Genomic DNA, 18,209 nt, shown 5'->3' with positions numbered 1-18,209 from the left:
CTTTACAAAAAAAACATTGGCGGCAAATTCCGTAGCTTGCTTGATTGACATTCACGGCACCCGAGGGTCTTGTGAGATGACGCTGGCTGCTGCCAGTTCATTATTATGAAAAAATGACAGAGAGGAAGGCGAGAAACACTTTTTATTTCAACAGACTTTTGCGCAGTCCCTTCCGTCAAAACTCTAAAGGCCGACTGCACATTTCCTATCTTCACAATAAAAGCCCTGTTTCATGCTGCCTGCGCTAACAAAATAAGAGTCTCGGAAAGCTGGCGTGCACAAGTGATGTGCACGCCAGCTTTCTGAGGGATCGCTTGTGCACGCCAGCTTTCCGAGACTCTGTATTTAGTTAGCGCAGGCAACATGAAGCAGGGCTTTTATTGTGAAGATAGGAAATGTGCAGTCGGCCTTTAGAGTTTTGACGGAAGGTACGTCGCGAGAGTCTGTTGAAATAAAAAGTGTTTCTCGCCTTCCCCTCGGTCATATTTTCATAATAATGATCTTGCAGCAGCCAGCGTCATCTCACAAGACCCTCCGGTACCGTGAATGTCATTTAAGTGACGTCTTGGTGAAGATTGATGATCACTCATTTTAAGGTCTATTTTTTTAAAAAGCCTGGCTGGAGATCGACTGACACCCCCCCCCCCGCGGTCGACTGGTAGCTCGCGATCGACGTAATGGGCACCCCTGGTGTACAGGGTTACAGAACAACAACGCTGATGGGTCGCCATAAGGCGCCCCGTAAAAGATGGGAAAAAGGTCAACGCTGGAGAAGGATGAGTAAAAAATACAATCCAGACTGGGCTCCTAAGGGGACCCAGTTTGGAGTGAGAAAAAACCTCCATAGCAAAGCACATATACATATTACAACATACATCTCCAGATATCTAGCAACAGAGGGGAGGTTGTTCAAGGTCATGGTGGTAGGTCGCAGCTCTCAGGCGCTGACCATCCATTAATCACCCCTACGGGATTAGCATCGAGGGCGTCGGATTGGGGGACAGGAGGGTGTATGTGTGGCGTATAACTTTTTTGTGGCTGAGTGTGTGTATAAGCCCATGGTGTGTCTATGTATTGTTCCGTCGCTAGTCCAAAGTCCACAACAACAGGTGTGTGTCCATGAGAGGCAAGAAGGGGAGTTTGTTGTGTCTTCCTGCAGTGATCTTCGGGAGAGTCTCGAAGCCAGGGGAAAAAATCCAAATTAAAATGATTTGTATGCGAATGAAAATAAAAGATGGTGTGGTCCTGATGTCTTCATCTGACCGGGATCTTCAACTCTCATTGGATCGGTTCGCAGCAGAGTGTGAAGCGACCGTAATGAGAATCAGCACCTCCATGTCAGAGTCCATGGTTCTCGCCCAGAAAAGGGTGGAATGCCATCTCCGGGTTGGGGAGGAGACCCTGCCCCAAGTGGAGGAGTTCAAGTACCTAGGAGTCTTGTTCACGAGTGAGGGAAGAGTGGATGGTGAGATCGACAGGCGGATCGGTGCGGCGTCTTCAGTAATGCGGACGTTGTACCGATCCGTTGTGGTGAAGAAGGAGCTGAGCCGGAAGGCAAAGTTCTCAATTTACCGGTCGATCTACGTTCCCATCCTCACTTATGGTCATGAGCTTTGGGTCATGACCGAAAGGATAAGATCACGGGTACAAGCGGCCCAAATGAGTTTCCTCCGCCGGGTGGGGGGTCTCTCCCTTAGAGATAGGGTGAGAAGCTCTGTCATCCGGGAGGCACTCAAAGTAAAGCCGCTGCTCTTTCACATGGAGAGGAGCCAGATGAGGTGGTTCGGGCATCTGGTCAGGATGCCACCCGAACGCCTCCCTAGGGAGGTGTTTAGGGCACGTCCAACCGGTAGGAGGCCACGGGGAAGACCCAGGACACGTTGGGAAGACTATGTCTCCCGGCTGGCCTGGGAACGCCTTGGGATCCCCCGAGAAGAGCTGGACGAAGTGGCTGGGGAAAGGGAAGTCTGGGTTTCCCTGCTTAGGCTGTTGCCCCCGCGACCTGACCTCAGATAAGCGGAAGATGATGGATGGATGGAGGAAAATGTGCTTTTCACTCTAAAAATTGTCTATGACCGGTCCTCAAAAACTGCGGGGTAGACGGTTCGAATCCACAGTTCTTCCCGCATCCTCCAATCATTTGTGGCAGCTTTGGGGTACTTTGAAGACCGCCAGCAACTTCCAATTTGTCGACAAACCAGAGCAACGCTTACTCCAATCAGCAGATGTCCTGTTGTCATAATTCCCAATCGGTGGATATCTCCACGTCCCGGACAGAAAAAGGTCGCCAGGCCCACAACCCTCCTTCTCCCAAGAGTCCGTCGTGTGTCCAGCAACAACCGCTTGGTCACGACAGCAGGTTCCCCCCAAACCCAAGATCTTGTCAATTTTGTTGAGGCCAGTTAAATAGTTCCAATGTTTGGATTTGGAGAGCAGTGCAAAAAGAGGCAACAAGAAAGTTAACACTGTTGGTATGAATAAAATAAATAATTCTTCCTAAACTACGGCCCACCGGCGCCCACAAATGACCTGTGGGATGTCACAAAAAAAATAAAAAAATACAATGTGAAGTGAATTATATAGCGCTTTTCTCTAGTGACTCAAAGCGCTTTACATAGTGAAACCCAATATCTAAGTTACATTTAAACCAGTGTGGGTGGCACTGGGAGCAGGTGGGTAAAGTGTCTTGCCCAAGGACACAACGGCAGTGACTAGGATGGCGGAAGCGGGAATCGAACCTGCAACCCTCAAGTTGCTGGCACGGCCACTCTACCAACCGAGCTATGCCGCCCCATAGGATTATTTATAAGTAATTATTAATGTGTAAATATATATTTTAATCTATGCTATCCAGCAGCTAAGGCAAATTATAACCATATTGTCCATGTCGAGGCCCTAATCAATCAATCAATCAATGTTCATTTATATAGCCCTAAATCACCAGTGTCTCAAAGGGCTGCACAAAAGGTAGAGCCCATGCGCTGTAGGGATTTACGTAGGAAAAGAGAAGTGTGGGATAATTCTCCTTTTGCCTGATTAGTATTTAACTTTGAGAAATGTTTGTATATATTTAGTGGACCGAAGCAGTAGGGGATGGAAAGTAGAAAAAAGAAAACTGGGTGCAAGAGGGGAACAAGACAAAAATAAAATGGGAAAAAAAACAAAAATGTTAAAGAAACAAAAAAAAAAACAAATATCTTTGGGTGTCTCACGATTCGATTCAATATCGATTTTTGGGGTCACGATTTGATAATATATGGATTTTTTTCTATTTGATTCAATTCTCGATTCAAAAACGATATTTTTCCGATTCAAAAGGATTCTGTATTCATTCAATACATAAGATTTAAAGCAGGATCTACCCCAGTCTGCTGACATGCTAGCAGAGTAGTAGATTTTTGTAAAAAAGCTTTTATAATTGTAAAGGACAATGTTTTATCAACTGATTGCAATAATGTAAATTTGTTTGAACTATTAAACGAAGCAAAAATATGACATATTTTATCTTTGTGAAAACATTGGACACAGTGTGTTGTCAAGCTTATGAGATGCCATGCAAGTGTAAGCCACTGTGACACTATTTTTATTTTTATAAATGTCTAATGATAATGTCAATGAAGGATTTTTAATCACTGCTATGCTGAAATTATAACTAATATTGATACTGTTGTTGATAATATTCATTTTTGTTTCACTACTTTTGGTTTGTTCTGTGTGGTGTTTGTGTCTCCTCTCAATTGCTCTGTTTATTGCAGTTCTGAGTGTTGCTGGCTCAGGTTCGGTTTTGGAATTGGATTGCATTGTTATGGTATTGCTGTGTAGTGGTTTGTTGGATTGATAAAAAAAATATATACGTATATATATATATATATATATATATATATATTATTTTTTTTTTTTTTTAATAATAATTTTTTTTTAAATCGATTTTTAAAAAATTCGATTCGATTCTACCATGAATTGATTAACGTGGACCCCGACTTAAACAAGTTGAAAAACTTATTTGGGTGTTGTACGGAATATGTACTGTACTGTACAATCTACTAATAAAAGTATCAATCAATCAATCAATTCTGAATCGCACAACATAAACGATTTGATTCGTATTTGAATCGATTTTTTCCCACACCCCTAATACATACATACATATATACAAACACATATTGGAAGGCAAAAACCTAAACAAAAACAAACAAATAACATAAACAATGAATGAGCTAAACAAGATAGTGCAAAAGCAATACGGTAAAAGGTAGTCGAATAAAAAGTAAAAAAAAAAAAAAGTAAATAAATAAAAAGTAAAAAAATAAACATATATACTATAGCGAAGTGAAGTGAATTATATTTACATAGCGCTTTTCTCAAGTGACTCAAAGCGCTTTACGTAGTGAAACCCAATATCTAAGTTACATTTAAACCAGTGTGGGTGGCACTGGGAGCAGGTGGGTAAAGTGTCTTGCCCAAGGACACAACGGCAGTAACTAGGATGGCACAAGCGGGAATCGAACCTGCAACCCCTCAAGTCGCTGGCATATATACTGTATATGTGTCCCCCGGCCAAATTATTTGTGAATCCATCCATCCACCCATTTTCTACCGCTTCGAGTTAAATTTAACTTTTAAGTTGAAATTAAATAAAAATACAACAATAACAAAAAATAAATAAATAAACAAAACACAAAGCCTTTCCGCCCCCTTCCGGTCCTGCATCTTAGTCACAGTGGGTGGCAATGTCCTGCCTTCCTCTTCACCACAAAAGCAGATAAAAAATTAGACGGACTGACTAAAAAAACAAGTCAAAAAAACTTAGAGAAGTGTCACTGGATCCAAACAAAACAGAGAATTGAAGTGAGTGAAAAGGTTAATTGTCAACAGCCAGTGGTCACATTTGTCACGTATAATTTAGCCATGTAACTAATCAAACAGCCCCAGGTCAACTCAGATTATGTTACATTTTCCCCAGTAAAACCAGAGGCATGAATTGATTAACGTGGACCCCAACTTAAACAAGTGGAAAAACTTATTGGGGTGTTACCATTTAGTGGTCAATTGTAGGGAATATATGTACTGTACTGTGCAATCTACTAATAACATTTTCAATCAATCAATCAATCAATCCAAAGGACTTGGGGGCAAATGTTAATTTCCACTCCAACAGAATCCTTCTACAAGTTAGTAAGTATGCAAAGGCGATACTATCCTTAAAGGCCTACTGAAAGCCACTACTAGCGACCACACAGTCTGATAGTTTATATATCAATGATGAAATATTAACATTGCAACACATGCCAATAATTAGTTTACTAATTTGCAATTTTAAATTTCACGCGGAAGTATCATGCTAAAACGTCACAGCTATAAGTCGTCTCTTTTCATCGCATAATTACACAGTATTCTGGACTTCTGTAATGCTGAATCTTTTGCAATTTGTTCAATTAACAATGGAGACGTCAAAGAAGAAAGCTGTAAGTGGGAGGCAGTGTATTACGGCCGCCTTTAGTAACACAAACACAGCCTGTGTTTCATTGTTTACATTCCCGGTGAAGCTTTACTATGGAACAAAGTGGTCAAGTGAACATGGTTCCCGACCACATGTCAACCGGCAGGTTTCAGTGAGAAAATGGTGGTAATAAGTGGGCTTTTACTGTAGACATGAGCGGAGAGCTTGCGCCGTTCCTCCTGCACCTGTCAAAGAGGCAGCTGCGGACTCTCTTGCCTCCTCCCACAGGCCGCCCCTGACCGTCAGATGCTTCCACTGTGGAAGAGGGGGGAAAAAATAAATAAATCTCAGCCCGGCCTCACTGGGTGCCTTTGCCTCAACGAGACACTGGCGGTCACCACACCCGTGGCCACACTTCTCTGACTTTCAGGTTGTACAGGTATGACCATATAATCTCACTAAAAGACTAGTAACACATTAAGCAGATAAGGGATTTTCCAGGTTATCCTAGTAAATGTGTGGCTAATAACATCTGAATCGCTCCCACTGCAATTACCTTGTTTTTTCTTTTCTAGTGCTTCACTCTAAATTTCCTCATCCACGAATCTTTCATCCTCGCTCAAATTAACGGGGAAATCGTCGCTTTCTCGGTCCGAATCGCTCTCGCTGCTGGTGGCCATGATTGTAAACAATGTTCAGATGTGAGGAGCTCCACAACCCGTGACGTCACGCGCACATCGTCTGCTACTTCCGGTACAGGCAAGGCTTTTTTTATTAGCGACCAAAAGTTGTTATCTTTATCCTTGATGTTCTCTACTAAATCCTTTCAGCAAAAATATGGCAATATCGCGAAACGATAAAATATGACTCATAGAATGGACCTGCTATCCCCGTTTAAATAAGAACATCTCATTTCAGTAGGCGACAACACAAGGGAGTGAAAAAAAAACAGGAACTTAAAAGAGTACAAAGGTCAACAGAACATACCCAAACAAGACGTGATCAAAAAGACATGACAGTAACAGTGTTAAAGTTGTTTATACGGCCACCCTCAGTGTGACCTGTATGGCTGTCGAACAACTATGCCTTGCATTCACTTGTGTGTGAGAAAATCCATAGATATGTGACTGGACCAGCACGCAAAGGCAGTGCCTTTGAGGTTTTTTTCCTTACGTCCGTGTACACAGCGGCATTTTAAAATAATACGTTTTACTTTAAAAAACAAAACAAAGATACTGATGATTTTGAAACCGATACCGATAATTTCCGATATTACATTTTAAAGCATTTATCGGGCAATAATATCGGACATCTCTATTCAATATTCTGTCAATATTCAGTGTTTTATCGTTCATAGTTAACATTTTTAACCCCACATTTAGGTGTCCCATTCAGTAAAAAATAAATAAATTCCATTCCGTTTTTAAAGGGGTTTGTCATAACGTTTTTAGCATTCAATCAGACATTATTCGAGGGTTTGTATTAGTGTTCCTAAAAATCAGATATAAAGGACATTTATTTTTCTCTAAATTTGTCCGAGTCAAAAAAAATTGCTTACAACTGTTCTCTACTGGCTTGGACAGGCAGCTTGTTGATTAATTTGAGCTATTCTGCCACCTAGAGGGAGTCGTGTGTATGTATCCATCGAGCATAAATAAAAATATGAATACAGGAAGTCCCCCCCCTGCCTCTCACGGCCCCCCTCAGGGACTATTTAGAAAGTACCGGGCTAACGGATAAAAATACCTGTTCCGAATCTATCAGACACACATATGTTAAGACAGTGTTTTTCAACCTTTTTTTGAGCCGAGGCACATTTTTTTCCATAAGTAAAAAAAATACGGAAGCACACCACCAGAAGAAAAAGTTAAAAAAAGAAACTCCACGATGTTGTCATTGCTTATTTGGAGTTTGTTGTCGTTTCCTGTGTGTAGTACTTTAGTTTCTGTTCATTTGGTGACCCTTCCTGTTCCAGACGCTGTAAGTTTTTGCTGTCGTCCAGCATTCTGTTTTTGTTTACTTTGTCGCCAGTTAGTTTTACTTTTGTTTTGCATAGCCATCCCTATGCTTCAGTGCCTTTTCCTAGCGGGACTTGCCTTTTGTTCATTTTTCTGTCTTGCGCTGTTAATTTGGTGACCCTTCCCGTTTTGTTGCCGTTCTCCTATAGCAGCGTCACACCTTCCTTTGAGTTCTACCGCCCGCACCTGCTTGGTTTTCGCAATCAAGACTATCTAAGTTGTGCGTCCGCTATCCTTCTTTGGGGTGACACTGTTGATTGTCATGTAATGTACGGATGTACTTTGTGGACGCCCTCGCCGCTCCACACGCTGTAAGTTTTTGCTGTCGTCCAGCATTCTGTTTTTGTTTACTTTGTAGCCAGTTCAGTTTTACTTTTGTTCTGCATAGCCATCCCTACGCTTCAGTGCTTTTTCCTCGCAGGACTTGCCTTTTGGTAATTTTTCCGTCTTGCGCCGTTAATTTGGTGACCCTTCCTGTTTTGTTGGCGTTCTCCAGTAACAGCGTCACGCCTTCTTTTGAGTTCAACTGCCCACACCTGCTTTGTTTTCGCAATCAAGACTATTTAAGTTGTTTGTACTCTCTCTTTCTTTGTGGGGACACTGTTGATTGTCATGTCATGTACGGATGTACTTTGTGGACGCCATCGCCGCTCCACACGCTGTACGTTTTTGCTGTCGTCCAGCATTCTGTTTTTGTTTATTTTGTGGCCAGTTCAGTTTTACTTTTGTTTTGCATAGCCATGCCTAGGCTTCAGTGCCTTTTCCTAGCGGGACTTGCCTTTTGTTCATTATCCTGTCTTGCGCTTTTAATTTGGTGACCCTTCCTGTTTTGTTGGTGTTCTCCAGTAGCAGCATCACGCCTTCCTTTGAGTTCGACTGCCCGCACCTGCTTTGTTTTCGCAATCAAGACTATTTAAGTTGTTTGTACGCTATCTTTCTTTGTGGGGACACCGTTGATTGTCATGTAATGTACGGATGTACTTTGTGGACGCCATCGCCGCTCCACACGCTGTAAGTTTTTGCTGTCGTCCAGCATTCTGTTTTTGTTTACTTTGTAGCCCGTTCAGTTTTACTTTTGTTTTGCATAGCCATCCCTACGCTTCAGTGCCTTTTCCTAGCAGGACTTGCCTTTTGTTAATTTTTCTGTCTTGCGCTTTTAATTTGGTGACCCTTCCTGTTTTGTTTGCATTCTCCTATAGCAGCGTCCTGTCCTGTCTTCCTTTGAGTTCTACCGCCCGTACCTGCTTTGTTTTCGCAATCAAGACTATTTAAGTTGTTTGTACGCTATCTTTCTTTGTGGGGACACTGTTGATTGTCATGTCACGTATGGATGTACTTTGTGGACGCCATCGCCGCTCCACACGCTGTAAGTTTTTGCTGTCGTCCAGCATTCTGTTTTTGTTTACTTTGTCGCCAGTTCAGTTTTACTTTTGTTCTGCATAGCCATCCTTAGGCTTCAGTGTCTTTTCCTAGCAGGACTTGCCTTTTTTTCATTTTTCTATCTTGCGCTGTTAATTTGGTGACCCTTCCTGTTTTGTTGGCGTTCTCCAGTAGCAGCGTCACACCTTCCTTTGAGTTCTAACCGCCCGCACCTGCTTTGTTTTCACAATCAAGACTATTTCAGTTTTAAGTTGTGCGTACTCTCTCTTTCTTTGTGGGGACACTGTTGATTGTCATGTAATGTACGGATGTACTTTGTGGACGCCATCGCCGCTCCACACGCTGTAAGTTTTTGCTGTCGTCCAGCATTCTGTTTTTGTTTATTTTGTGGCCAGTTCAGTTTTACTTTTGTTTTGCATAGCCATGCCTATGCTTCAGTGCCTTTTCCTAGCAGGACTTGCCTTTTGTTAATTTTTTGTCTTGCGCTGTTAATTTGGTGACCCTTCCTGTTTTGTTGGCATTCTCCGATAGCAGCGTCCTTTTTCCTTTGAGTTCCACTGCCCGCACCTGCTTTGTTTTTGCAATCAAGACTATCTAAGTTGTGCATACTCTCTCTTTCTTTGTGGGGACACTGTTGATTGTCATGTCATGTACGGATGTACTTTGTGGACGTCGTCTCCGCTCCACACGCTGTAAGTTTTTGCTGTCGTCCAGCATTCTGTTTTTGTTTACGTTGTAGCCAGTTCAGTTCTACTTTTGTTTTGCATAGCCGTCCCTATGCTTCAGTGTCTTTTCCTAGCGGAACTCGTCTTTTGTTAATTTTTATGTTTTGCGCTGTTAATTTGGTGACCCTTCCTGTTTTGTTGGTGTTCTCCTGTAGCAGCATCCTCATTCCTTTGGGTTTTACCGCCCGCACCTGCTTTGTTTTCACAATCAAGACTATTTAAGTTGTTTGTACGCTATCCTTCTTTGTGGGGACACTGTTGATTGTCATGTCATGTACGGATGTACTTTGTGGACATCGTCTCCGCTCCACACGCTGTACGTTTTTGCTGTCGTCCAGCATTCTGTTTTTGTTTACTTTGTAGCCAGTACAGTTTTACTTTTGTTTTGCATAGCCATCCTTAGGCTTCAGTGCTTTTTCCTAGCAGGACTTGCCTTTTGTTAATTTTTCTGTCTTGCGCTGTAAATTTGGTGACCCTTCCTGTTTTGTTGGCGTTCTCCTATAGCAGCGTTGTCCTTCCTTTAAGTTCTACCGCCCGCACCTGCTTTGTTTTCGCAATCAAGACAATTTAATTTTTTTGTATGCTATCTTTCTTTGTGGGGACACTGTTGATTGTCATGTCATGTACGGATGTACTTTGTGGACGCCATCGCCGCTCCACACGCTGTAAGTTTTTGCTGTCGTCCAGCATTCTGTTTTTGTTTACTTTGTAGCCAGTTCAGTTTTACTTTTGTTTTGCATAGCCATCCCTACGCTTCAGTGCCTTTTCCTATCAGGACTTGCCTTTTGTTAATTTTCCTGTCTTGCGCTGTTAATTTGGTGACCCTTCCTGTTTTGTTGGCATTCTCCTATAGCAGCGTCACACCTTCCTTTGAGTTCTACCGCCCACACCTGCTTTGTTTTCGCAATCAAGACTATTTAATTTGTTTGTACGCTATCTTTCTTTGTGGGGACAATGTTGATTGTCATGAAATGTACGGATGTACTTTGTGGACATCGTCTCCGCTCCACACGCTGTAAGTTTTTGCTGTTGTCCAGCATTCTGTTTTTGTTTACTTTCTAGCCAGTTCAATTTTACTTTTGTTTTGCATAGCCATTTCTATGCTTCACTGCCTTTTCGTAGCAGGACTTGCCTATTGTTCATTTTTCTGTCTTGCGCTGTTAATTTGGTGACCCTTCCTGTTTTGTTGGCATTCTCCTATAGCAGCATCCTCCTTCCTTTGAGTTCTACCGCCCACACCTGCTTTGTTTTCGCAATCAAGACTATTTATGTTGTGCATACTCTCTCTTTCTTTGTGGAGACACTATTGATTGTAATATCATGTACGGATGTACTTTGTGGACGCCATCGCCGCTCCACACGTTTTAAGTTTTTGCTGTCGTCCAGCATTCTGTTTTTATTTATTTTGTCGCCAGTTTAGTTTTACTTTTGTTTTTCTTAACCATCCCTTTGCTTATGGACTTGCCTTTTGTTGATTTTTGGTTCAAACGTTACAAACACTGCACTAGACAACGTCACATTATTATAATTATTGATTTGCAAAAAATATTTTTGGGCCAATTAGGTGACGTTGCATAATTTATACTAACCAACAGAGGCCTTCTACAACGTATGATCATATGCGTGTTATAAATCAAGCATTATTTTATACAAAATAAAAGTAAGTGACCGGCAATGCAAAAACAAAAAGGCTGAGTCAAGAGAAAGCTATGCAATACTTTGTTTGTTGGAGTCTGAGGGCTAAAACAAAGCCCCACAAGGGAAGTGGCTGTCATGGAGATAACCTGGGAGAATGTGCTGAATGTCCTGCAGGAAGGAACAAGTGCAGCATGCAGTAGAGTAGAGAAGCAGGGTGTAGACGCATGGCGCATCACACACACACCCCAACCGCCGTGGGTATTTCTGCTTCTGTCAGGTCTTTCTCACAGGAAGCGTCCCCAAATAAGCTGATGTGTCATGCCTTCCTTTCCTCGCTGATATTTCTGCAAAGCTTCTTCCTTTTCTCTCCGAACGGCGAGACGATTTAGCCGCTCGGGGGTGCGCAGATTTCGGGGTTCCCCCCCTGTGATGGGAGACGCCGCGCGTGCCGGGAGTCGGTGTTGCCTGGTCAACGTGGTCACGCTGACTAAGATCCAGCTGCGGCAGGTAGGCCGAGGTCTACGTTCTGCTGGAGCGTTCTTGCCTAATGCGGGGGAGATGTTGATGGGTGATGGACTGAAAGTAGCTTTCGGGAAAACAAGAGCTTAATATCCTCCTGAGAACCAATGTCCTCTGCAGTGGACATTTGTTTCGGTCTATTTTTTTGCCAGAGTTGCACATATTGTAAACGAACATATGCTCAAAATATAAGAGGTATTGTATCTGTAGTTTAGATATGCTTTGAAGAACAAAAAGGTTCTGTTATTGGTCGTATTAGCCAACTCAGGAAACTATTCAAAACCTCCAGTCTCATCTGAAGAAGTGCCTCACAAAATTGTTTGGTTTCCAGCCTGCAACTCGGAAGAAGTAAATATTTGTGTGTGCAAAGCCCAAGTTGTTGTGTAGCTAGTTTAGCCTTCTAATCTAAGAAGATAACGTCACTGTCCTGCGACAAAATTAGGAAGGATTTAAAAAAAAATAAAAATAAATGCTTTTATTTAGTGTTTGGCAATGTATGATAAGTTTTATAATTCGTTATTATGTTCTCGATGTAGCTCATAGAGTAGCTGACTGTATCGCCGACTCTAAGCTTACAACTCGGAATAACTGTGCAGCGGAATTAAACGATACGTAATAACAGAAAGTTAGAAATGAGCTCAAGTTGTTGTGTAGCTAGCTTAGCCTTCTAATCTAAGACAATGTCACTGTTAAAACCTTTTTTTTTTTTTTTTAAATACTTTTAATTGGATTAGCGCCTACTGTGTTTGGTAATGGTCGAGTAAGTTTTCTAATCTGTTATTACGTTCACGATGTAGCTCGTAGAGTAGCTTACTGTATCGCCAACTCTATGCTTACAACTCGGAATAACTGTGCAGCGGAATTAAACGATACGTAAAAACAGTAGGTTAGAAATGTGTGACTGACATGTTGGCACGTTAGCTCAAGTTGTCGTGTAGCTAGTTTAGCCTTCTAATCTGAGACAATAAAGTCATCGTCCTGCGACAAAATTAAGGATTTTTTTATTTTTTTTTTTACAAACTACTTTCATTTGGTCTTTGGCAATGGATGAGTATGTTTTGTAATCCGTTATTACGTTCACGATGTAGCTCGCAGTGTAGCTTACTGTATCGCCGACTCTATGTTTACAACTCTAAATAACTGCGCAGCGGATTGATTGATTGTAGGAATTTTGAAGAATTTATTTGTAAATGATGGTGGAAAATAAGTATTTGTTCAACCATTCAAAGCTCTCACTGATGGAAGGAGTTTTTGGCTCAAAATCTCACGATACACGGCCCCATTCATTCTTTCCTTAACACTGATCAATCATCCTGTCCCCTTAGCAGAAAAACAGCCCCAAAGCATGAAGTTTCCACCCCCATGCTTCACAGTAGGTGTGGTGTTCTTGGGATGCAACTCAGTATTCTTCTTCCTCCAAACACGAGGAGTTGAGTTTATACCAAAATGGATACATGGATGATACAGCAGAGGATTGGGAGAATGTCATGTGGTCAGATGAAACCAAAATAGAACTTTTTGGTATAAACTCAACTCCTCGTGTTTGGAGGAAGAAGAATACTGAGTTGCATCCCAAGAACACCATACCTACTGTGAAGCATGGGGGTGGAAACATCATGCTTTGCACTGCAAAAACTGAAATCTAAGTAAGATGAAATATCTCAAATAAGGGTGATATTTGCTTATTTTCTGTCTGGTAAGATAATTCTTCTCACTAAGCAGATTTTATCTTAGAGTCTTTTACGTGTTTTAAGTGTTTAGGTCCTAAATGATCTCAGTAAGATACTACAGCTTGTTTCCGACATTTTATGACCTATTTTGAGTAAAATATGCTTGAAACTATTTTTGTCCAAAACACACCCAAAATACCTCCCCGGGGTTCCAATCCCACGAGTCCCGCCGCCGGCCACACAAGTCCTGGGATACAAAAAAATGTCCAAAACGCACCCAGCAAAATCCCACGGGAAGTAGGGGGGAAAATGAGAAAAGTGGGCAAAAGTCCCCCAAAATTTTCTAAATACCTACCATGGTTCGAGTCCCAACCTTGTTCGAGTGTGCACTCTTTTGAACATTTCCCTGACTTTTCTCCCCACCTTCCCGTGGGACTTTGCTGGGCGCGTTTTGGACATTTTAGGCATCCCGGCAGGCGACGGAACTTGTGGGACTCGAACCTGTGTAGGTATTTTAAACATTTTTGGGACTTTTGCTGACTTTTCCAACTTTCATCCCCTCTCCCCATGGGACTCGGCTGGGTGTGTTAGGAACATTTAGGGCATCCCGGGACTTGCGCGGCCATACATAAGATTTTATGTTAGAGTGTTTTACTTGTTTTAAGTGTTTAGGTCCTAAATGATCTCAGTAAGATACTACAGCTTCTTTCCGACATTTTATGACCTATTTTGAGTAAAACATGCTTGAAAGGAGAATTGCAAATGTTGCAAAGCTGTGTCATCAACACTCACAAGTATAAAACTACTTTTTAAAGTAAGAATTTCTTATTTCAAGAATGTAAAACAAAATCATGACTTTGACACAATTGTTTCTCATATTAAAACAGATGACAGCCAAATAGACTTTGCCGTTTTTATTTCAATGAAACAGAAAATTCGTACTCGTATACTGTAGTAGTACACTTATTAGTGAGAATATACTTATTTTGAGGTATTTTTGGGTTCATTGAAGTTAGCTCATTTTACTTGTTTTGGAAAGTCTTGACAAGCCAAATTTTCTTGTTTATTGGCAGATAATTTTGCTTAGTTCAAGTAAAATACCCCTCATTTTTGTATTTTTTTTTCTTGTTTTTGAACACTGACTTTTTGCAGTGTGGGGCTGTTTTTCTGCTAAGGGGACAGGACGATTGATCCGTGTTAAGGAAAGAATGAATGGGGCCATGTATCGTGAGATTTTGAGCCTAAACCTCCTTCCATCAGTGAGAGCTTTGAATGGTTGACCAAAAACTTAATTCCCACAATAATTTACAAATAAATTCTTTAAAATTCCTACAATGTGAATTCCTAGATTGTTTTTCCACATTCTGTCTCTCACAGTTGAAGTGTACCTATGATGAAAATTACAGATCTCTGTCATCATTTTAAGTGGGAGAACTTGCACAGTCTGTGGCTGACTAAATACTTTTTTGCCCCACCGTAATAATTTCAATAACAATACCGGTCGATCTACGTTCCCATCCTCACCTATGGTCATGAGCTCTGGGTCATGACCGAAAGGACAAGATCACGGATACAATCGACTGAAATGAGCTTCTACCTTAGAGATAGGGTGAGAAGCTCTGTCGTCCGGTAGGAGATCAAAGTAAAGCCTCTGCTCCTCCACATGGAGAGGAGCCAGATGAGGTGGTTCGGGCATCTGGTCAGGATGCCACACGAACGCCTCCCTAGGGAGGTGTTTAGGGCACGTCCAACCGGTAGGAGGCCATGGGGAAGACCAAGGACCAAAGACTATGTCTCCCGGCTGGCCTGGGAACACCTCGGGATCCCCCGGGAAGAGCTGGACTAAGTGGCTGGGGAGAGGGAAGTCTGGGTTTCCCTGCTTAGGTTGTTGCCCCCGCGGCCCGACCTCGGATAAGCAGAAGAAGATGGATGGATGGAATATGTGATTAGGACACCTTTAATATTACATTCCAACCACTTTGTTACAATATTAGAATTAAATCAAGAGGAACCGAATAAGGAAACAACGACCGCAAAAGGCAGAGGATGATGAGCTGATCTTTTATGCTGAACAACGCTGGAGATTCTTGTAAAATCCGATAATCTGAAAAAAAGAGACCTGCTCTAAAGTTGCTACAACTACAAGCATGATAAAGTTTTTAGGTAGTAGTCAGTGATCTGCTTACTATCACAGGTCGAGATGTTAAATTATGCTCACTTCCAGAAAGTGAATCCAACCCTCCTACAGGGTTTTTGTCCACAGTGTGTTCATGTTAGCTCTTCTTTCATAAGCAGCTGGCTGTTTTCTGAAGTGAAAGAAGAACTTAAGCAAGATTGAAACTTTGTTGTGCAACAGCCGTTCTAAATCTTTTTAAAAAGACTCCTGAGAGAAGCCCTTCAGTGCCACTCAAGATATTACTGTATTTTTTTTTTTTTTTGACAATGCCACTTTAATGCAGCATGTTGGACATTTTCTATAATATTCATATGGTTTGCTTTTATGCTTCGTCAGAGTCTTGCTCGCACAACTCAAATAATGAGTTCTTTTTTATACTTTATTATAGGACACGATTTACCGAATGCAAAACATGTATTAGACATACTTTAAAAAAACTAAAACTTTGTCTCAAAAAGTCCGCAAAAGTAGTAGAAATTGACAATTTTGGGGTTACTTAAAAAAATGAAAAATACATAAAAAATATTTTATAATATTGATGTTGTAATATGTACATATGACATATTATGCATGTCATATGTATAATACTTATACTACTAACAACAATAATAATTACAGTAAAATAAAGTTATGTTGAAGTTAAAGCAATTTGTGAAATTCGTCCTCTGCATTTGACCCATCCCCTTGTTCACCCCCTAGGAGGTGAGGGGAGCAGTGAGCAGCAGCAGTGGTCACGCCCAGGAATCATTTTTGGTGATTTAACCCCAAATTCCAACTCTACTATAAATGTATTTAAAAACATTTATTTAAAAAAAAATTATCGATTTGTGTTTAATTCTGAGAAAAATATATAAATATTTATAGATTTGTTTTATTCTAAAAAAATATATATATAAAAAAATGGATTAAAAACAAATTATGAAACCATTTTGAATCGAGATGAACAAGAATCGTGTGAAGTTAAAGTACCAATTATTGTCACACACACACTATTTGTGGTGAAATTTGTCCTCTGCATTTGACCCATCCCCTTGTTCACCAACTGGGAGGTGAGGGGAGCAGTGAGCAGCAGCGGTGGCCACGCCCGGGAATCATTTTTGGGGACTTCAACCCCAAATTCCAACTCTACTATAAATGTATTTAAAAACATTTTATTAAAATTTTTTTATCGATTTGTGTTTAATTTTGAGAAAAATATATAAATATTTATGGATTTTTGTTTTATTATAAAAATATATATATATAAAAAATATTAAAAACAAATTATAAATCCATTTCGAATCGGGATGAACAAGAATCGTGTTAAGTTAAAGTTAAAGTACCAATGATTGTTTCACACACACACTATTTGTGGTGAAATTCGTCCTCTGCATTTGACCCATCCCCTTGTTCACCAACTGGTGAGGGGAGCAGTGAGCAACAGCACTGGCCACGCCCGGGAATCATTTTTGGTGATTTAACCCCCATTTCCAATCCTACTATAAATGTATTTAAAAACATTTATTTTATTAAAAAAAATGTATCGATTTGTGTTTAATTCTGAGAAAAATATATAAATATTTATGGATTTTTGTTTTATTATAAAAAATATATAGCTGAGATAGGCGCCAGCGCCCCCCGCGACCCCGAAAGGGAGTAAGCGGTAGAAAATGGATGGATGGATATATATATATATATATATATATATATATATATATATATATATAAAATGATGGATGGATATATAAAATGGATTAAAAACAAATTATAAATCCATTTAGAATCGGGATGAACAAGAATCGTGTTAAGTTAAAGTAGCAATGATTGTCACACACACACTATTTGTGGTGAAATTTGTCCTCTGCATTTGACCCATCCCCTTGTTCACCAACTGGGAGGTGAGGGGAGCAGTGAGCAACAGCACCGGCCACGCTCGGGAATCATTTTTGGTGATTTAACCCCCAATTCCAACCCTTGATGCTGAATGCCAAACGGGGAGGTAACGGGTCCCATTTTTATCGTCTTTGGTATGACTCGGCCGGGGTTTGAACTCCCAACCTACCGATCTCAGGGCGGGCACTCCAACCACTGAGTAGGTACAGTTGTGCTCATAAGTTTACATACCCTGGGAGAATTTTTTTTTTTGGGCCGAGTCGCCAGAAGTAAGCCATTTCTGCGCAAATGTCACAAAGTATCCCGCTTACAAGTAATTTGGAGTGATGAGACCAAAATGTAACTTTTTGGCCACTCGACCATGCAGCCCATTTTTCTTCAACTGCGTCCATGTTGTGCATCTTGAAACAGCCACACCACAGTTTTCCAGAGAGGCCTGCTTGAGTTATTTGGGGATTTTTCTTTGCAATTTTCCTGGCAGTTGTGGCTGAAATCTTTGCTGGTCGACCTGAATCCCTCATTTTCCACTTCTTAATCAGCGTTTGAACACTGCTGATTGGCATTCTCAATTCCTTGGATATCTTTTTACACCCCTTTCCTGTTTTATGCGGTTCAATTACCTTTTCACACAGATCTTTTGACAATTCGTTTGCCTTTCTCATGACTCAAAATCCAGAAAAATCTGTGCAGCACTGGATGAAAGATGCAGTGTCAGAAGCCCAGAAACTCACTGATCTTTTTTACACACACATTAGTTAGTTACAAATATTT

General features: G+C 41.0%; 1 protein-coding gene across 3 annotated transcripts in view; it reads left to right on the top strand.

The window, feature by feature from the left end:
* Positions 1-18,209, top strand: part of tfec (transcription factor EC) — a 146,729-nt gene that overhangs the window by 77,300 nt on the left and 51,220 nt on the right. Inside the window, exon 1 of one of the 3 annotated variants that reach the window (XM_061914248.1) lies at positions 11,482-11,708. The exons of the other annotated variants lie outside the window; for them this stretch is intronic. Within the exon in view, the coding sequence (XP_061770232.1) occupies positions 11,631-11,708 (78 nt within the window). The 5' untranslated portion in view covers positions 11,482-11,630. Of the gene's footprint in view, positions 1-11,481; positions 11,709-18,209 lie in introns of those variants that run through there. 3 annotated transcript variants of the gene reach the window in all.

Source organism: Nerophis ophidion, linkage group LG10, assembly GCF_033978795.1.
Source record: "Nerophis ophidion isolate RoL-2023_Sa linkage group LG10, RoL_Noph_v1.0, whole genome shotgun sequence".
Lineage (NCBI taxonomy): Eukaryota > Metazoa > Chordata > Actinopteri > Syngnathiformes > Syngnathidae > Nerophis > Nerophis ophidion.
This window is presented reverse-complemented; position numbering and strand designations above follow the sequence as displayed.